Source organism: Pygocentrus nattereri, chromosome 26 (genome assembly GCF_015220715.1).
Source record: "Pygocentrus nattereri isolate fPygNat1 chromosome 26, fPygNat1.pri, whole genome shotgun sequence".
Classification (NCBI taxonomy): domain Eukaryota; kingdom Metazoa; phylum Chordata; class Actinopteri; order Characiformes; family Serrasalmidae; genus Pygocentrus; species Pygocentrus nattereri.
The window spans coordinates 7,758,253-7,780,000 of NC_051236.1; the positions used below are offsets into that span (position 1 = coordinate 7,758,253).

The 21,748-nt window shown below is 39.4% G+C and overlaps 2 protein-coding genes across 4 annotated transcripts in view; both read right to left on the reverse strand.

Moving 5' to 3' along the window:
- Positions 1-4,087: 4,087 nt before the first annotated feature.
- Positions 4,088-11,933, reverse strand: si:ch211-161c3.6 (high mobility group AT-hook 2b). Its single transcript, XM_017708383.1, has 6 exons — positions 11,870-11,933; positions 9,658-9,813; positions 8,100-8,180; positions 7,948-7,995; positions 7,733-7,765; positions 4,088-4,547 (listed from the first exon to the last, which is right to left on the reverse strand). The coding sequence occupies exons 2-6, from the start codon at positions 9,763-9,765 to the stop codon at positions 4,464-4,466; spliced, it is 354 nt and encodes a 117-aa protein (XP_017563872.1). The 5' UTR covers positions 9,766-9,813; positions 11,870-11,933; the 3' UTR covers positions 4,088-4,463.
- A 3,707-nt stretch (positions 11,934-15,640) lies between these two features.
- Positions 15,641-21,748, reverse strand: part of mst1 (macrophage stimulating 1) — a 31,144-nt gene continuing 25,036 nt past the window's right edge. For all 3 annotated transcript variants that reach the window (XM_017708414.2, XM_017708413.2, XM_017708415.2), the window contains exons 15-18: positions 21,567-21,713; positions 20,268-20,374; positions 20,004-20,143; positions 15,641-16,634 (exon numbers count right to left, since the gene is read on the reverse strand). In XM_017708414.2, coding sequence (XP_017563903.1) covers positions 16,473-16,634; positions 20,004-20,143; positions 20,268-20,374; positions 21,567-21,713 — 556 coding nt within the window. In that variant the 3' untranslated portion in view covers positions 15,641-16,472. The remainder of the gene's footprint in view (positions 16,635-20,003; positions 20,144-20,267; positions 20,375-21,566; positions 21,714-21,748) is intronic.

Here is a 21,748-nt window from a genome sequence, read left to right on the forward strand (position 1 = left end):
TACTTCAGTGGTAAACATAAAACTAATCCTTTTTATCTGCGTTAAACCTTTTTTGGTTTTGTTAGCATAATATCTAATACAGTATGTGTCAAGTTATACAGGTATCAGCAGAAAACGCACGAAGCAACTATGTTTTATAACATAACGCATCCTTTTCATTGTCACTGTCATCACACAGGGAGATTCACTCGAAAGAGGCCCTGTAATAACTTCTGATTAGGGTGAAGCAATCTGAACAAAACAATGTGCAATGAGCTCCTCAGCATACGGAGCTTCAAACAAGCCGGGATGCCCCTGCATCCGAGTGATGAGGTAAGTGCCGGACAGCCACTTTGACGTTTAACCTCTGTTTGCTCCTCCTGGGTGCATACCCCCGTACCCCTTCACGTGTCTGGCAGAAAACACATCATTTCCAGCATCACGTCATGCAATCGATTACACATTAAGGTATGTAGTGGATTTTTTTGGTTCAGATTGCTTCATCCTAACGGGAGGTACAACAGAATATTCAGGGCCTCTTTCAAGAGAATCTCCTTGTATATAAAAATTCACTGTAATTACATCAGTTTAAATATTCAATTACTCACTCAGTTGTAAACAGTGATACAAAAAAAAGCAAACAGTCACAGTAATATAGTCATAGTGATTAGAAGACAAACTGGTAGCACTTTATTTAAAGAGCGTCTACATAACCCATTCATAACATCTTACATAAACACTTCATGAACATTTAAATCAACATATATGAATGGCAGGTGATATTAATAAGGACTACTAGGTCTTTTTTTTCCAAAATAAAAGTTCTCATCTTTTACTTTGAGAAGTATTTTTTTTTTCCGTTAGATGCCTCATTTCTTGACAGCCAAAATAAAAGTGACCTCGCTTTACCTATTTGGTCATTAATGCTTTGACACTTAGGTACACTGCCACACTAAGTTTCAGTGGAATGACTGTTCCTAAGCAAGTTCAGGAGTAACTGACTGTCCACGTAGTAAAGTGACATGCAAAGCAACCAGCGCTTAAGAAAAAACAGATAATTTAAAAAAAAAAAAAAAAATCACGAGTATGGATGAAACGTGCCTGAACGTCAAAGCGCTTAATGGCCAAAGGGATAAAGTGAGGTCGTTTTAATTTTACCTGTCCAGAAGTGTTTTTTCTGAAAATAATGTACTTTTTCCAAATAAAAAAAAAATTGAGGATTTTTATTTTTAAAAATATATCTCAATAAAATGACATAGTAGTCCATATTCATATCATGTAAACACTCATTAACATGTTATGAAGTCTTTCTGTAATATTTATGAATGTGTTATGTAGACACCCTTCATGTAAAGTGACAAATTCACCCTGAAGAAACTGTAAACAAGTCATTTTCAAGCTTTGGTTTATGATCGCTGACAGCTCAGCCTGAGCAAAGCCTTTAAACTGGATTAAAAAAGGACCTGTTAACAGAAATAATCATTGTAAGAATAATAATAAAAATAATTACACCTGCAAAAAGACGGGACTGAGCACAATCTGACAAGTAACAGTGCGTAAAATCCAACCCAATCAGCGCTAAAACCCTAAATTACAACCACTGGAACCCAAAGGCTAAAGGACAAAATGAGTACAGTACAGTCTGGATTAGTGAATTAGTTCCACTAATAATAAAAAACTCCTATAAAGACACATGAGTGGCGACAGTGGTGAAGCATTCCGCATCATATTTGTACTATGCAGTCATATGCAAAAGTTTGGGTGCCCCAGACAAATTCTATGTTTTATTGTTTTTTAAAGTGAAAATAAGTGAACGCATCCTCCGCAGAGAACACACCTCTGCACATTTTATACTTCATGTTAAAATATCACAGGCAAATGCCATATTTAACCCTGTACAGGTCTGTGGGACCCATTTTCAGTGTTTACCAAAAAAAAATAATTTTTTTTGCGATTTATTATTATTTCAGCCTCAGATTCTTGGCCTTTGGTTATTTTCTGTGAAGAACATATAAAATAACACATTTTCAGTGACTCCACACTGTTCACCCCCACATATTTATACTATACACTGCTGTGTCCTTCACTCTGTTCTCCTCCTACATGGCCTGCTGTTAGAGTGTGTGTGTCTGCGTGTGTATGTGTTTGTATATGTGTGTGTGTGTGAGGGTGGACAACATGGACAGGCTGCTGACTGGTTACAGCTGCTAAATTAGAACCCCACGCTGGCCACTTGTGATATTTTAAACATCTGGTATTTTTACATAAATGGTTTTGGCTGTATTGATTTAAAAAACAATGCGGTGGGTCCACCAGACCACTGAGTAACAAACACATCAACACTATAGAGAAGTGTGTTCTCTATAGAGGATGTGTTAGCTTATATACCTCAGAAAATCTTCTGACCAGGGGTGTTTAAGCTCTGGCATCACTGGGATTCAATCTCACAAGGAAATCTTAAATGGTTACGTCACTGAGAAAAAAACGAGACACGCTTGCTTAACCACATAAGAGCAAATACAGGCTGTACTGGTGAATTTGAACATCATCATGTAGCATATAATTAGAGGTTTAAACCTAAATATACAATTATAACTACCAATATTACTGGTTATCAGAATTCTGATACTGATCAGTATCAGCCACAAAATGTTTCATATCAGTCAAGTGCTAATCTCACATCACGGCTGTGTGGGGACTAGCTGACATGCTTGTAGATGTGGTTCAGCTAAAAACTGAAACGAATTGGTTTAGGTGTTTTCTTGTTTACTGTTAAGCCTTCAAAAGACAAACCAGACGAGTCAGACATGAGAAAACTGACGAGCCTGTCTGGGTCCACCTTTAGAAATCCCCTAATCCTCCAAATCCTCTAAATCCAATCCGCTTATCTCATTTACTAGATCACTAGTCCAGATACTAGTCCAGAATGCTGTGTAGTCCAGGACTAGGCCGCCTGGGAAACCAGCCCTTAAACTAAGAAGATTTTAATGTGACAAGATTTGATCTGTTTGTTATGAAGTGTTCACACGATGTAAAAAGCAGTTGCCTTTTCTAATCAAGTAAAACAATTTTAAAATGACAAAATCAAAGGTTTTTTCCACAGATAGTGACAATACATGTGTGTCGGGATAGAAATGTGGTTGAAATGAACCTGGAAAGATCCATGTTTGGCATTACTTCAAAATGAACATCAGAAACAGTTGTACGCAAAAGTTTGGGCTGTCTACAGAGAACAAAGTTCTACACATTTTAATGCATGATCACTGCTGATGAAACAAAAATTTGCAGAAAAAAATTATTCATTTAAGTGAGACTTTATTTTGAGTGGACTTTTTTTAGATGAAACTAACAGACTCAGTAACACGTCAAAAACATATGAGGGTTAGGAATAGATTTTATGTTGCGGTTGAGGTTAAGGTTAGGATTAGGGCCAGGGTTAGGGTTAAGTTTTAGGTCTTGTGTTGCGTTTGAGGTTAGGGTTAGGACTAGGGCCAGGGTTAGGATTAGGTCTTGTGTTGTGGTTAAGGTTAGGGTTAGGATTAGGGCCAGGGTGAGGGTTAAGATTAGGTCTTGTGTTGTGGTTAAGGTTAGGGTTAGGATTAGGGCCAGGGTTAGAGTTAGGATTAGGTCTTGTGTTGTGGTTAAGGTTAGGGTTAGGGCCAGGGTAAGGGTTAGGATTAGGTCTTGTGTTGCAGTTGAGGTTAAGGTTAGGATTAGGGCCAGGGTGAGGGTTAGGATTAAGTCTTGTGTTGCGGTTGCGGTTAAGGTTAGGATTAAGGCCAGGGTTAGAGTTAGGATTAGGTCTTGTGTTGTGGTTAAGGTTAGGGTTAGGGCCAGGGTAAGGGTTAGGATTAGGTCTTGTGTTGCAGTTGAGGTTAAGGTTAGGATTAGGGCCAGGATGAGGGTTAGGATTAGGGCCAGGGTGAGGATTTTTAGTATTAGGGCCTGGGTGAGGGTTAGCTGTTGGGTAAGGTTGGGTAAGGTTAGGTTTTGTGTAATGAAAGTAACACATTAATAAAACGTCTTCTTAATGTAAGTAATGTATCAACTGAACATCTACAAGATATTTACTGCAGTGTATTCAGATGCTTCACTACTGCTACTTTACTGATACGTTGTTGATGTGTTACTGATAATCTGTTAAGAGCTTATTAATCATCTACAAAGGCCCACTCCTAAAAGATTGTGTTGCCCTGTCCTCTTGTAGAGGGGGTATTCAAGCTTTTGCATATAACTGTACATCTGGACTCTACTGTAATCATCGTCTAATATTCCATGCAGATCACACAACTTGAATTCAGTAATTTGGAGTAATTTACTTTTCCCTGATTGGTTGAAGTTACTGATGCCATTGCTGCATTAGGAACTCTGTCTAATTCTGATATTGTTTTTGTAAACAAAGAAAAGGTCAAGTACATGAAATACACGGGGGGAAAGTTGCCTGTAGCGCACACCGGAGACTCAGATGAGCCAGTGGGGTTGTTTTAGACGCGCTCCTCGTGTGGTGATGATGGGTGCGGAGTCTGAGTAGCCTCCTTTTGTTCTGGCTCCTCCTCTCTTTCCTCAGGCTAAATGCAGGAGAAAGGAGAGATATGGAGATGAGCATGATTGTACTTGCGTGAGAACGAACCTTGCGTGTCTGCGACACTGAAAAAAGAGTGACGGTTGGGGACAGGAAACCAAGAAAGGAGGATAACGGCCAGGTTCAGTTTCCCTTAAAGCTACTGACTCATTCGGCTTCTGTCCCAGTCTGCTATCTGTATGTCTATGAGTAAAAGGGGAGTTTTTGAACAGCTTCAACTCATAGCCGGCTTTCACTGCAGAGAGTCCTGCGGCATGTGAGAGACAATTTAACTGAACAGTCCTCTTGAAAGGGAATGAAGAGGGTTAAACCAGCTGAAATGCAGCGTGAGCAGTATGCTAGTGTTTGTTTTCACTGGAGTCACGACATGGAAATGCCCTTTTCGCACCAAAGCGGTGCCTCAATCATGATCAGTCGTGCCAAACTCTTAATGGACATTTTAATTAGACTGCTGTCATCTACCATTTCTACATTTATTTACATTTATATTTATGGCATTTGGCAGACGCTCTTATCCAGAGCGACTTACAGTTTGATCATTTTTCATAGGTAGGCGAAGGTGGTGTTAGGAGTCTTGCCCAAGGACTCTTATTGGTTTAGTGTAGGGTGTTTACCCAGGTGGGGATTGAACCCCATTCTACAGCGTAGAAGGTAAAGGTGTTACCACCAACCACTAAACAACCAACCTACGCTTTTTCCTAGTGCATGCACATCTGCACTGCATCTCTTTTGCTATTGTTGGTGCCATTTTTAAAGATTGTGGGCTTGAAATCAGAGGGAAAAGAGAATGAATCCCATCCAATCCTATAACTCTCACAGCGCTCTCTCAATGTGTATGATGTGATGTTAGCTGTGTATTTCTTATTGTGGGGTAGTAGAGTGTTTGGGTAGTTTCAACATGATAGTCTATTTTTAGTAGTTCACCTTAAAGGGAAATTCCACAGATTTTTCAATATTTCTGCACTGTTTTTGAACTAATTCAGAGTGGTCTGATGTGAAATGGCTAACTGCAGAGAGAATTCTTCACAGTGCTGATGACAGGAATGTCTACAACACAAATACAGCCATTTTATTTATTTTCCAAAAACATTTAATCAGCCTACATGTGTCTTCGGAGCTTGTATACGTAATGTTATTGATGGAAAATTTGTGGAAAAAACCAGAGAAGTTGTATTTGGGGATTATTTTGCCTTACATGCCCTGCATGTTTCTCAAAGCTATGAATGAATAAAAATAATTAAAAAAAAAATGCAAGTAATTTCTTAGCGTGTTCATAATCATTACATGCAGTGGCATTCTGTGAGGGAGCTTCTACAGGCATTAAACTCCTCAGACGTCTGGTTCCTGCGTCCACCACTGAGAATACTTCTGACTCTGTAAGTTTCTCTAGAACAGAGCATTTCACACAAATCCACTCTGAATGATATTGTTTGTTTAACTGTATCTATTTATTGTCGACAAATTTGTTTTCTGTTCAGTCTCGGCAGATAAACTGTCCTATGATACCTGAAATGTTATGAAAAGCTACATTGGAAACCTTTTTCCTGGAAAGCGAACACAGTTATGTATGACCTTTGTGTCACGTGAGAGACGTCTCTCACAAACAAACAAAAACAGCATGGCAGAGCGGTACAGCTGGACTGAGGAGGAGACGAGAGAGTTTAAAAGACACTCTGCCTCTTTTCAGCTCTTACCGAGACAGAAAAGACTTCAGCCTTTCTAAATAAAAAGTGCTCAGACAGCTCGTTATGGAAATCACTTGCATTTGGTGACAAAACGTTTCAAAAACGTACTTATTTGACTCGTGTATGAAAACTACATTACATCTGTTACAGTTTACATCTGTTTCTGTTTACTGAGCCTGCAGCAGTTTAGCTTCTGTTTAGCTATAGCATCAAGCTGAAGTTGTAAGGAGTGTTTCAGCTTGGACTGCTTTTTGAATGAAACACAATACACAGGGGAGCCAATCAGAATGCGGATATTTACATATCGCTGCTGTCGGACAAAAACCTTGTATGTCCATTTTTGCCATTTTTTTTATTTTTGACATAATTTGAAAATACCTGATGTCCTTAAAATTGTGTGTAAAATTCTTTGTGAATGCACCAAAAGAAACAGCCCAAAATGACTTGGTTTGATGTCTGGTTCCATTGACTTACATTAAAAATAAAGTAGGTTTTTTCCTTCTCCTGTAAAGTTACCATTTTGGAGATACGAGGTTTTAATCTGACAGCAGTGATATACCAGTCTTAACCTCCTATTCTCCAGGGTATATTTTGGTTTGTCCATCTGAAGTCACGTGACCAAATCGTAAGGCAAATTATTCAGTAACTGCATGAAATAAATGTCCATTTTTATTTATTTATTTATTTTTTGTAAAAGCTCCCCTCAGTTTAACAGAACATTTGTTTTATGATCACACATATTGCTATAGGTCTACAATTTACTGCTGAAAGCCTGTATTATTAACATTTTTACAGAGCAGATCACTGAAGAGACGCCGTCTGTTTATAGTTTAGAGCCCAGATTTGGGGAAAAACGGGTCGACTTTCAGTAGAAAACAAACTGAGTTCAGCTTCTTTTATTATAAGGGTTTAAAATGACATCACCATCTATTAGACTGGAGAGAATCGCTACAGCCTCACATGACGCCCAGCTTCTGAATGGAGCTTATGGAATATGAACGTTATGAAGAACATGACGAAGTGTGTTTTGGAACCACCGGTGGTTCCAAGGAGTTTAAGAGGCTACAGTAATAAAAACAGCCTGTTTAATACTAGGAGATAAAGAGAGGCTGGAAAGTGGTCAAATATATGCAAATATTATAAAAATTATGACGGCTTTTGTTACACAACACAAATGTCACAAGTGGAAGATTATAAAACACAAGAAAAATTAAATGAAGGACTTTCCCTTTATGGTATGTATGCATATATGTATGTATGCATGTATCTCTCCATCTATCTGGATAATGAATAAACACACACAGTGTTGTGCACAATGAGAGCACAGCTCACTACAAACACTTTAACTGTTCATTCATATGCAAACATCTTATGCTTAAGACAGCTGCAGCTTAAAGCATCTTCTGCGGACTTTGCCACCTGATCTTGTACAATACTTCACATTCTATATTGATTTCGATTGGCTAATAACAGGAGTTTATCTCACCTGCAGTTCTTCTTGCTGAACTGATTTCTGAGGCTGTAAATTAGAGAGAGAGAGTGAGAGTGTGTGAGATTGAGTGAGAGTGAGTGAGTGAGTGAGTGAGTGTGTGTGTGTGTGTGTGGGGGGGGGGGGGGGGGGGGGGGGGTTATGTAAAAGTGTACTATGAGTGTACTATGACATTTCTTGAGAAGTGAGCTTGTTGTTTGTGAGACACTGACCCATTTTCTTGGTCGGCCTCGAGGTCTCCTTTCCCTCGGTGGCTCAACCTTTTATCACACAGAGAAAGAAAGATGAAAAGGTAAATGATGAAAGAAAGACTTATGAAAACCGAAAACAGAGATTCAAATTAAGATTCATGGGTTTTCCTTACTTTGGTAGCACGATGGGCCTTATTCTTACTCCCTCTGGGTCTTCCCCTCGGCCTTCTGGGAGCAGCAGGATCAACAGGCTCCTGAAAGATCATAGGTGTTACACTTCAGTGTTCAGTTCAGGGTAAAAGTTGTTTGGGAGGCACAAAGATTTCCTTCTTATAGAAATGAGTATGTTTTTCTTAAAATTAAATAGAAAAACTATTTAGACATTTCTTTTTGTGATGACTCATGAGTCTTCAAAGGGCAATCCCACTGATTTTTAAAAATTTCCGTATAATTCTATCATTAAGATGTAAACAGTGTAATCAGTGTCATTCAGGATGGTTTGATGTGAAATGCTCCATTCTAGAAAAGTGAACAATTTTAGAGAGTCAGAGTTGTTTACAGTGGTGGTGATAGGAACCAGACGTCTGGAGAGTTTTATCCCTCTAAAAATCTACAGAGGAACCAGAGGAAGTGTGTTATCACAGAATAACATCACGGCTGTGATTTGGTCGCCGTAGATCATCACAGCTGTGATGTTATTCACGATAACATACAACCTCGAGTGTTCTATTGCTTTTATGCAACAGTCAAATAAAGAAAGATAGAAATAAATAAAATAAGAAATGAATAAACTGGCTGTGAACGCGGCGTCAAATTATAGTTCCTTAACAAGTAGCTTGTTGCTATGTCAGAGTAATGAGCTCCGCCCACTCTGTGTCAGTCTGCTGTAAGCCTCGCCTTTTGAAATTTGGACTGAGCCATAAAACTGCCGCAATATCAGGTTTAGCTCAGTTTTGTCTTATTTTGCCAGATCAATATTAATGTTGTTTTCTTTCCAGCCAGTCTGTAAATCATCTTACAGCCCATTTAGTTTGGCAAATGATATTTGGTTCATTTCTGGCTGATTCCAGGTTGTTTAGCTGTTCTTCTGTCACAGCTGACGACTGAAAAGCCGCTCAGTGGTGATGACAGTTTGGGCATCTCATCATCTCATCTTCAGAGCTTGTGTGGCCAGAATTAACTGTTGTATAATGCAGGTTATTATAGGAAATGGTAATAATTCTCTATCTGACACCTGAGATATTGTTTCACAATAGTTTTGAGATCATTTGAAATGCTTTTTTTAGATTTACCTCTACCATTTAAAAAATGATAAATATAAAAACCACCACATTAACAAAATCTGAGTCAGTAAGTTTCTCTTCAGTGAACTACTAAGCATCAAACCACTCTGAATCACTTTGTTTACACCGATTTGACTTACACAGAAATTCTGAAAAATCAGTGGAATTCCCCTTTGAACGACCTTCAGACCTAAAGAGTTTCAAAACGTGCTTTTAACAGCGGCTTGGAAAAAAACGGTCAAATCTTTATTTAGTCAAACGTTGCTCTTCATACCAAAGAAGACACTTTGATGACCACGACTGCTGAAGTGCTAGCTGCTCTTTTAAAGGTAGGTTTTTTTTTTTTTTTTTACATCAACGAGAAAACGCAGCGAGAGATTTCAAAAAGAAAACAGGGTGTCCCCAAACTTTTGACTGGCTACAAGTACGAGCTGAGGTGCTGTGAAACCTGCGGCTGTTTGCGGGGTCGGCCCCTTCCTCGTTTCGGCGCTGCTGGACCTTCAGCTGGTGCAGTGGCCACTTCCTCTCCTCCTGCTCCCCTCATCTCCTCTTCCATCCTTCCCACCCTTCACCTCACACAGGCATGGACTCCGCAAGCACGGTCCTGATGGGGATGTGAGGAAGTGGAGGTCTTAGTGGGACAGTAGATTGGATGAAGGAATGGAAAATAGAGCCTAGGTGCAGAAATCGTCTATGCTTTTGAACCACAAGGCCATGTGTGAAATGCTTTTGAAGCATGGAATTGGATCTGAAATCACGTCTGAATTGGTTTGAGGTGGACGGAGCTCCACAGCCTCGCTCTAACACTGACCCACTCAGGCTTAACCCCCATCCATGACCACCAGTCTGAGAAAAAGATATTAGTGTTGTCTTTTCAAACTCCAGCATATCGTTCAGTGTGTCTGTCAAACTGCTCCCATGTTTGAGGTGGTGACCAGTTACATACTTACAGCCCTGACATTGATGCTGTTAGATCACAAGGGTTTATAAATCACTAACTGTGTTAATGAGTCTTCTGGACATTGTGGAATTTGAAGGCACTGCCCATTCTTAACAAATCAATACAGAGTGATAGGAAAGACTAAATAAACAGGCCTGTTTCCAACAATCCAGCAAGACTTTAAAGGAACAGTTCACCAAAAATCAAATTTACAGTTTTCCCCTTAACCCAAATGTAGTTCATCAGCCAGGACCTGTTTGGTGTCTAAGGCTTGCTTCTTTAGTTCTGCACTGCAGCTAAGAGGCTGATGGAGCTAACAAGTAATGGAAGTCTATGTCACCCAAAATCTTTTTTGGTGTCATAGATAAGTATGGACCTCTGTACATTGCATTCTTTTGAGTGTCAAACTGAAGTTCTGGAGAACAGATAATCCTGCTCCAACACACAAATCCAATTGGAAATAAGGCAGAATGCTGAATGCTGGAGCCTGGCTGGATTGTCACCCGTTTGGTTAAAGCTCTATTTTCAATGTAGCGCAGTTCACATTCTTACTGTGCAGCTGCAACACTTTGCTAAGCAATGTGAGCATGTATTACATTAAGCATGGAAACACTTGATGCTGATCAAACTCAGTATCCCAGTATTTCTCAAATATATCACACCATAAGAGCGTCAGATGAGTTTGCATTAATACAATGAACAATCCACGCTACTCAACACTAAAGAGTGTCGTGCAAAGCCTGTCTTAGAACTACAATGAAGTGAACTTTACACAGCATTGTGAACGCTAACCAGACATTGTGCAGCTGTCCTGATAAGAAACACACCATATTTCATCTTGATGGAGGTCCTTGATATCACGAAGGGTGCACAACAGAATTATAAAGCTACAGTGATGCGGGCGTTATAGCACTGATAACACTAATCATATCATTGATATAATGCTCATGCTCATTACAGATCAAATATATAGCTAAAATATTTTAAAATAGCTAAATCAATTAAAAAAAACAATAGCTATAACGAAAATATCGCTAAAACTGAAAAGTAGCATCAGCGTATCAGGATCATGGTTTATTGGTATAGATGATGTATCGTCCAACACTGAAAACACCGGCAGCATGCAGGAGCAATAATGCATCACAGAAGACCTGAAGTCAACAGCTTTAGAGATATAGTTGAAAACACATCTGCACTAGCTCACTATTCCACATGCTGCTTCTGGAAAATGATATAAAACAATCATTTTGAGAAGTAAATGCTGAAATAAAGCTCAGACAAGCGACTAAAAGTGCCTTTTTAGATGAAAATTGAAGTCTTGTTCTTCGAATTCTCCGTTCCACCTTAAATGGTGCAGCTCACACCTGAACCTCGGGCGCTAAACCGTAACTGCCACACCATTTAAGGTGGAACGGAATGTTCGAAGAATATTTCAACTTCGTCTTTAGGTTTTCAGTGATGATGCTTGTCATTTTACATCAGCCTTGCCCCAAAATCATAACCATAACATTATAAAGCCTTAACCTAACAAATACAAACCAAAAAAGCCAAAGCAGCCAGCACTAGTCTGCCACTGTGCCTTTATACCACTTTACCTTTAATTGAATACTGTTACCAAGTACCCAGATACTACTGTTTACTTCAGCTGCCCTGTGAGAGGAACAACCAGCCTCATAGCCTGTTCTGCTCAGCTGTAAGCATATGAGATGTCTTTATTTACCACTAGACGTTTTGTCCACTGAATGAAGACTATCGTTCGTCGTTATTCTCCATGAGGTCTGAATAATTGCTTGTGGCATCTCTGTGATCTGCTCGGAGTCCTTATGACCTGCAGTGAGGGAATGTAACGCCCTGTGCTGTACAAACTCCACCCACTTATGCTTCAATACAACGCTAGTGTGTGAAGCTGTGTCCAAAATTGAGTACTTCTGCTCTCAGTAGTGCACTGAAAAAGTATAGAAAGGTTAGTATCCAGCATCCAGAATAAAACTCCAAATAGATAACTAAATAAGACTAATGGACACTACTCGATCCCATAATGCTAGAGGTTCCAGGTGGGGGTTTAACTTTAAGGAGATATTTGGAATAACCGAACAAGTGATTATTTATTCTACGTGTTGTTTATAGACCAAAATACACTATATGGACACACTATACTGGGAAACCCACACTTTATACCCACAGGAGTTTTTATGGCATAACATTCGAAATCCATAGACATTAATATGGAGTTGGTCCCCCTTTGCAGCTATAACAGTCTCCACGCTTTTACAAGATTTTGGAGAGTGTCTGTCTAAATTTTTGCTCATTCATCCAGAAGAGCATTTGCGAGGTCAGACACTGATGTTGGACGAGAGGGCCTGACTCGCAATCTCCACTCTACTAGTTCATCCCAAAGGTGTTTGATGGGGCTGCGGTCAGGGCTCTGTGAGGGCCAGTGAAGTTCTTCCACACCAAACTCACCCAGCCAGTCCTGTATGGAGCTTACTTTGTGTACTAGGACTCTGTCATGCTGGAACAGAAAAGGTTCTTTCCCAAACTGTTCCCACAAAGTTGGAAGTGTACATTGTCCAAAATGTCTTGGTCTGCTGAAACATTAAGATTTCTCTTAACTGGAACCAAGGGTTCTAAGCCAACCCCTGAAAAACAACCCAATATCATTATCCCTCCTCTTCCAAACTTTACAGTTTGCATAATGCAGTCAGACAGGTAATGTTCTCCTGGCATTTGGCAAACCCAGACTCGTCCATTAAACTGGCAGGTAAAGAAGCATGATTTGTCACTCCACAGAGTATGTTTCCACTGCACCAGTCCAGTGTGGTACACATTTTACAGACTGACTTGTGGAAGAGATGGCATCCTATGACAGTGCCATGTTTAAAGTCATGCCATTGTTTGTCTATAGAGACTGCAAGGCTAAGTGCTTAATTTTATCCACCTGTTACCAATGGGTGTAACAGAAGCATTTAAACTCAATAATTAGGAGGTGTGTCCCAATCCTTTCTTTTATATAGTGTATGTTAATTTGAGAATTTGGGATGAGGAAGGAAGCCCCAGGGAACCTAAAAGTGGGTTTTCGTGCTACTTAGGTTTATTTTTGCTCTTTGACAAGCCTATATCATGCAAATTCAAATTTTTCTCACTTTTGTTTAGAGTTTTACGTAGTATGGAAACAGTATTGACGTCTTAAAACATACTGTTCACTCCCAAGTTAATACAACCCATGCATAGAAACAAAGCTGCAAAAACAGTCCTTTATGAATTCAGTGTTTTTGTGACTTCACTTAGAAGCGGCCTTTTATTCAGCCTACAGCAATTTAGCCCCATCCATTGACACTGAAGCTATGAAGGGTGTTTCAGCCAAACTTCTTTCGGAATGAGGTACAACATGGGGTGGCCGCTGAGCTCTTGCAAGCATCCGGCTGGTTCATTTGTCTGTTTGTTGGTTTGTCCAGCCCTCGTCATTTCACTCATTTGTCCAACCGGTCATACAAGCAATGTGTCTGTTCATTTGTTTGTTTGTTCGTTCAGCTGGTTATGGTATGTGTTTGTTTGTCAATTCATTTGTTCCTCCAACCAGTCATGCCACCATTCTGTCCATTCAGTTGTGAGTTTATTCATTCATCTGTTCGTCCAATCAGTTATGCCAGCATTCAGTTCGTTCATTCATCAGTCTGTTTGTCCAACCGGTCTGTCCATATGTTGGTCAGTTCCTTTGTTTGCTTTTCATCCTGCTGGTCATGCCAGCATTTTGTCCATTTGTTGGTCAGATCATTCATTTCTTCATTCATCCAATAGGTCATGTCAACATTTTCTATGTCCATTCAATTCATTTCATTATTAAGATATTCAGAAAAAAAATGAATTCCCCTTTTGTGTCCTTAGCTTTTAGATTTTAAAGAATTTTTAAGAATGACATTTTTAAGAATGACATGCTATTTAGTGTGACACGGTAAAACACAAGATGTCCAGTAGGTATAAGCTTTGAAGCTGCAGGCTATATGAAATGTTCACACTGTTTAATGGTTTCTTGCTGACCATATTGTTTGGATGTAAAACATCATTGCATCAGGACCTGTGAAGTGCATTACATTGAGTTTAAAGAGATTTAGCCAGTAATCAGGTTACTCTGTGACAGTGCACTGAAGTCAGTGGAAATCTACCAGATAAGCCAAGTGAAATGCACCAGGGTAGATTTCTTTGCATCATGTTTTCATGAGGGTTTTGGTAACCAAGTCAGGCAATGACTAAACAGGTACTTCACTGCCATTCTTGACCGTTTCATGCTTTGACAAAGCAAGACCGTAACTAATGAGTCACTTGCATTAGACGGAGATGTGAGTTACAGCAGGCTACCCGTAACACGCCCACGCTCTACAATCAACACGTGTTACAAGTTTCGTGGTGGAAATGGGAGTCAGTAGTTCTAGTTCAGGAGTGTACACATGAAACCAAAACAAGATCAGATCCATTCACTGAAACCTTGTGGGGAGGGGGATTTTGGGGTCTCACTGCACTTTAGCTTTGTGTTTGTACAGTACACAAGTACTGTAGTGTGTGTAAGTTTCCAGTGGATGTGTTTAAACCCAAATTCCACCAGGCTCATCTGCCAGGTTTCACAGAATTCCTCCTATTGAATCAGCAGGAATGCGGTGAGCTCACACTTCTGCTTGCTGCACAAAGGAGCCAGAAGCCATCAGAGGCTTGGAAGCCATAGAAGGAAGGACTGTGGGGAGTGATGAGAACACTAAGAGGGAGGGCAATCTGGCTATTCTGCACCTCTTCTAGAAGCACTTAATAAATACATAATTAAAATCGAAGTTACAGATTTTGTGATGTTCCCGAATTACAAGCAGGGTTCGAGTTGTAGTGGAGGTCCTAGGGGGTCCCCTGGTGGAAAGTCTGACAATGAGGTGACGTATGTATTGATGAATAATATTTTCATATTATATTTTTGTGGGGTTTATCCCTACAGGTATTACTAGGCAGGAGTCATTTAACTTCATATCTGTATAAATATAAATGATTTTTCCAACAAAAACACATTGCTGGCTCTCAGCAGTTTGGGATGTGCTTGAGATTCAAGCGTCTCCCGTCTTAAACCCCTGTGTGGTGTTGGGGTTTAGGGGGCCATTTTCAATTGTTTACCAAAAGAAAAAAGGTGCAATTCATTATTATTTCAACCTCAGATTCTTGGCCTTTGCTCATTTTCATTTACATTTAAAATAACAAATTTTCAGTGACTTCGCTCTGTTAACCCCCCCATGGTCACATGGTCTGCTGTGTGTGTATGTCTGTATATGTGTATGTGGTGTATATATTTTTGTATGTATGTGTGATGACGTTTCAGATTTGAGTAAAAGTCATTTCAACTTTTCAATGTTCGTGCATTATCATCCTGTAATATACTGTGAATAATTTAAATTAAAATCCAACCCTACAAACCACATTAGCACTGCTGTGGGAGGCAAGCAGACAGAGGTAGCAGTGGTTAAATGTTCCATTTTGGCCAGATGGCTCCTTTAATATGACCGGGCACATGAACTAACAAGGTAAAAATGCTTGGTTTTAACTTCAGGTTGACTTGAAAGGACTGTTCTAATTGCACATCAAAGTCAAAAGGATTTCAAACAGTAGTCATGGAAACTGTTATCATTTACTCAGGATCGGAATAGTGAATTCACACTAGACGGTATCAGAATATATGTACAAAAGTGATTTACTTAAGCAGTCTATTCAAGGTCTTTTACCTTTAAGCTTACATTTTCTCTAATAACTAATACTTTTATGATTCCTATAAAACACTTGACTTCTATGAAGTTATTATATAATGAAAACTGACTGTATGAATAGATATATCAACATGTACTAACACTATATTGCCAGCTGTTGCATTTGAAGCGAATATATCTTTTATTAAACTTTCGCAGCTGCAGCTCAAGTAGCAGATGGTGCCAAACTATGATGGTACTGTGACAATCAGTGAAAATAAGGTCGCGTAGGAGCTGCATAATGAAATAGGTTCCCTGGAACACCTTAATAAAGGATAAATAGTATTTAGAAAGTCACAACCAACATTACACATTTCCTTTTGCTTACATTTATAAGTGTAATTGCTAAAGTTAGACATTGAATCTCCCTCTAGTAATCTCCTTTCTATAGAACTGACTGTGCTTACTTTCACTAAAAATTCATATGTTAATGGTTTCTTTTCTGTGACTCAGGCTGAGTTCCGGTACTTTTTGTGGTACTGCTGCTGCTCTCTGCAGATGCTTTTATCAGATGAATGGTGGACTAAAAAGCATGGTAAAGGTCTATGTCAGCTATGCCATCTCCATGACCTTCTTGATCCAATCCACGTAGAGTGATACACGGATGAAGATATTGGGCTGGCCAGGGTGTCCACAACGTCGCATGGGGATGATGACCCCCTCTAGGACCCAGCAGTCGCTGTTCTGACAGGCTAGGGGGCCTCCGTAGTCTCTCTGTTGGGAGAGACAGAGAGACAGATTTTGAGATGCAGACGACTGTTGCACACTTGCACCAAACGCATCACTTACTCATTTCACAATCCTCAGATTCAGGCTTTAAAAATGCAGAACTGCAAAAAACAAAAAATCTACCTTGTCACACAGATTTAGAGGAAACACATGTTACAAGTTCATACAAACTAAGCAAATTCTGATTTGCCTAAGAGCGCATAACAGTCTTTATTATACAGCTGGAACACCTCATACTGCCATATTAAAGCATCAATTTCCAGAAACTGACATGCGACCCTTAAGAGTGAAGACTAAATCGCCATTTTTCCATCCAAAGATTTTTTATTTTTACAAAAAACATTGTTTATAAAAACCTTTGTCAGTGTAGGATACACAAACGGAAATTGTCAGTAATATTTTAAGCATGTTAACAAAAACATTTCTATTTAAAAGCAATTTGTGCAGTCGCTGGGCTTTTTATTTAGTTATCACTCAGCACCTTCTTTCTCTAATGGAGCTCATCTAAGACTGGGTTTCTCAAACTGTGGGTCACGGACCATCACTGGGCTGTGAGGCACCCTCTTATGGTCTGCGTGCCTCAACTAGGCTCATTTAACATCATCAGTTTGAGACGGCGCAGCTGCAGGCGTAGACAGTTAGCCAGAGAAGGAGAGTTTTCTCAGGGTGCTTTCTCTTACCTATCAAATTTTTTTCGTTAGTTTGCTCTGTTTTGACGTCTGTGAATTCCACTTGTATTTGTATGTACTGCTGAACTGGTCTGACAAAACCTGGTCCGCTTCCACCCGAACCCTGTTCAGTTCACTGCTGGTGCATATGCATTTTATGATGAATTGAGGGATTTCATCAACAGAGCCTACTTTCGTCTTCTTCTTCCAGCACGTCAGCGCTGTACTGTCAGTTTAATCTGCCTGTTTTACCATCTGACTCTTTACACAGTCATTGTTGTGATATGCTGCTGCAGGAGCTTCAATTGATCAATACGACAGACGGGCTGTACAATATTAGTGAAGAGATGTGCTCGGCCTGAGTGGTTAAACACATATTGCTAAATTAATAACAAATAAGCAGACCTCAAGTAAGGTTTATTACTTATTATTGTTGATGTGTCAACAGGAATCCAATAGCCCAATAAAGTAGAATGTGGTTTATTTCAAACGAGACACTAAACCCCTCAAAACTAAAGAGACATTTCCACACCAAACAGTGACTCCTGCGGGAGCCACAGAAGTATTTTCAATAAAAAAAAACGATGGACTGCAGCTCCAAACCAACATTTTTCAACCATCTTATGCTTTTTTAACATAACTGCAAGTTTTGGTTTCTGTGATGGAAATGAAATGGACATTCTGGTCATCATTCACAGGTTTTTAGTGTCAGCAATTAAGAAAAAAATTTTTTTAAGTGATTTTAGTTTTTGGGCTACTATAATTTACAGTTTTAAACTGGTGGTCTTTGGAATGGAAAAGGCTGAGAACTGCGAGCATTTTCCCTAAACATAGAAAACAAGAAAATCCAGTGACTCAAAATATTTACAGTAGAGGTCAATATGAATATAACACAACTGTTTGAACCACCTGACTATATAACACAACTGTTTGAGCTACCTGACTATATAACACAACTGTTTGAACCACCTGACTATATAACACAACTGTTTGAACCACCTGACTATATAACACAACTGTTTGAAATACTTGACTATATAACACAACTGTTTGAAATACCTGACTATATAACACAACTGTTTGAACCACCTGACTATATGACACAACTGTTTGAAATACCTGACTATATAACACAACTGTCTGAAATACCTGACTATATAACACAACCGTTTGAACCACCTGACTATATAACACAACTGTCTGAAATACCTGACTATATAACACAACTGTCTGAACCACCTGACTATATAACACAACTGTTTGAACCACCTGACTATATAACACAACTGTCTGAAATACCTGAATATATAAGCCAGTGAGCTGGAATTCACTACAGGAAACACTAAAACTCTGCTCACTGGTGTCACTTAGTCATGTTTAACTTTTAATATCGAACCACCTTCAGAAAGCCTGTACCTGTTTTATTTAATCGTATTTATTTTTTAACTTTTATTTCTTGTTTTACTTCTTCTCTTAGTTCTTTATTACTCTTTAACTTATTTTAATTACTTAATTATTATTCTTATTATTATTATTTATATATTTTTTATTGTATTAATCTCTTCTCCTCTTCTGATCTTAATCTCTTATCAATTAAACCTTAAGGTTAATTTTTTATCCATTTTTATCTTTTTTTTCACTGTTATTTTAAACTTTCTTTTAATTTAAAATGATTAAATATAGATTTTTTTTTGTCATGTCAATCCCTGTTTTTGTAAATGCTCGGCTACATTGAAAACGAGGGTTGCCCTCAATGTACTTCTGAGTCAAAATAAAGGTTGATTGATTGATTGATTGATTGATTGATTGATATAACACAACTGTTTGAAATATCTGACTATATAACACAACTGTTGCTATCACCATGCAGGTCCGAGGGCGAGACAGCCATGCTTTCCATAAGGTCCTCTAATATCAGTGTGTGAAAACTCCACCCTCACCGCTGCATCACCAAAACATAGGCTGTGCATAAATGAATCAGATGCAGCGACTGCCCAGTGGTTTCTATTATGAGTGTGTTTCAAGTTAGTGGTTTTATGTTCTTTTCTATATTACAGAACCACATTAAAAGTATTGTCTGTGTTAAAGACTGAACACTCTCAGAAATACAAAACTGCCACTGGGGCAGTACCTACTCTTGTCACAGGGGTGGTACCCTCAAGGGTACATCTCAGTACTTAGTCAGGGAACATAATTGAACCATAATCCACTGAAATTATACCCCGTAAGTTATTGTTCTGTTTTAAAACATTAGGTTATGAAAAGGTACAAATATGTTCTTTTCACCTGGGGAAAAAACTTGCTTGGACCTTAAAACCACTGTTGCACCTCTGAGGGAACATTTACGTTGTTTGTACCTTGAAGAACGAAAAATGTACCTGCACAGAACCTTTATTACTTACAGTGAAAGTTACCGATACAGTGGATAGAGATTGGTTAGAAAAACACTGGTGTATTCCTTTAATCACACCACAACAAACGGCAGGCAGTTAGCTATGTTGATATTAAGTAATCATGTCTAAAAGATATATATTCAATATTCTTAAGCCTATTTCTCTTTCCAGTGGCAAGAAAATTATCCACAATTTCACTGCAGAACTCAACAGACTGGCTCTAGTCACACTGGCTCTCCCTTCACCAGATGCTACTCCACTGTCTGCCTATTGAGATGCTGAGGTTAGCTTACCTCACAGGCCCCCACTCCACCAAAGAAAGGAGTCGTGCACATTTCATTCTCCCTCACACGACCTTTGAAGTATTTGTTACACTCGCTGTTGCTCTGCACTTGCATCTGAGCCACATTCAGCACTGTGTCATCCCCCGTTCCTGAACAACAGAGAGAGAGAGAGAGGTAGTCAAGAAAACAGAGGAAGTGAGAGAACAGAAAACAGAACAAGAGTGAGGCAGGTAGGACTGTAGACAGGACTTTAAATGCTGTGTAGGGTCACACCTTTGGTTTCCCCCCAACCGGCGATCTCGCAGACAGTTCCCTCTGGAACTATGAAGCGTTCAGGAGGAAGACATATCTGTGAGACACGCTCATTAAACTCAGCAGGACTAGAGAGAGAGAGAGAGAGAGAGAGAGAGAGAGAGAGATGCTTGTGTTGATCATCCTCTGGTCCTTCATCAGTGGTCACAGGACACTATTGATTGGATGCACCACCAAAATAACACCTGCTCTGTAACACCTGCTCTGGGTCTTGACCATTCATGAAGTGGGCTAACCAAGTTTGCAGAGAAACTATGGACTACAGACTACAAACTGCACCTACATAGTAGGTAGAGCTGGAAAAAATAGACAGTGAGCGTAGAAGCAAGGAGGTGGACTTAATGAATTGGCCAGACTATATTAGTGAGGAAGGAAATGTGATTTTTACTCAGTTACATTTCAGTGATGAACATTAAAACACTAATTAATTTCTGTGTGTTTGTGTTTAATTCATTTCCTTTTGGTGATTAAAACATCTGATTAAAATATTGGGATATTAATACTTGCATGGGGTATGTTTCTATTCTTAAGATTTCTCATTTCATTTCAGACCAACAGTGCACCAAAAAGAGAAGAATATAGTCCAAAAACTTCAGTTCTTATACTGATAATAATTTGCTGAAGTGGGGCGGCACAGCAGCGCAGTCTCCAATCTCTAATTGGAGATGCTAAATTGCCCCTAGGTGTGAGTCTGTGTGTCTGCCCTGCGATGGATTGGTGACCTGTCCAGGGTGTTTCATGCCTTCTGTCCAGTGACTGCAGGGATAGGCTAGAGCACCCTCTGTGGCCCAGGAAGATAAATGGCTTAGATAATGTGTTTGTGTGTGCATTTCACTGCAGTTCTATAAGCACTTAAGCAGTTCTTTGACCTGCTACTTTCATACTTTAAGCTGTTTTTGGGAAGGTACTTTTACTTCAGTGATGTACTTTGTTTTGAGTGTGGGTTTAGACCACTCTACCCACCACTGGGATTTAGCAAAGAGCTTCAGGTTCATCAAAGTGTCTTCCTTGGTGTGAAAACCTGTTTTGCCTAAAGGATGATTTTTCCAATCTGTTGTTAATTACACATACTGAAACTCTTTTGGCCCAAAGGTGGTTCAATATTCTGAAATATTTGAGTGCTGATGATTTCTGGCATCACAACAAGGGGATAAAATATGTGGAGTATTATTCCCATTGTAGTGACTTTGTAAACTTTGGACAGGTGGGCTGTGTATGTCGTAATGTAATGTAAATGTAAATGTAATGCAGGACAGTTACGTTTCCAGCTGTAGCAGGACCAGGTGTGACTCTGTAGGCCCACAAACTATTTTGTTGAGACCAATAGTCTGTAAGCCTGGTTCTCCTTCCTTTGGGTTCTGGAACAGAGTACCCATCATAGCACCATAGCCTGTGAGATCCACATAACTACACACACACACACACACACACACACACACACA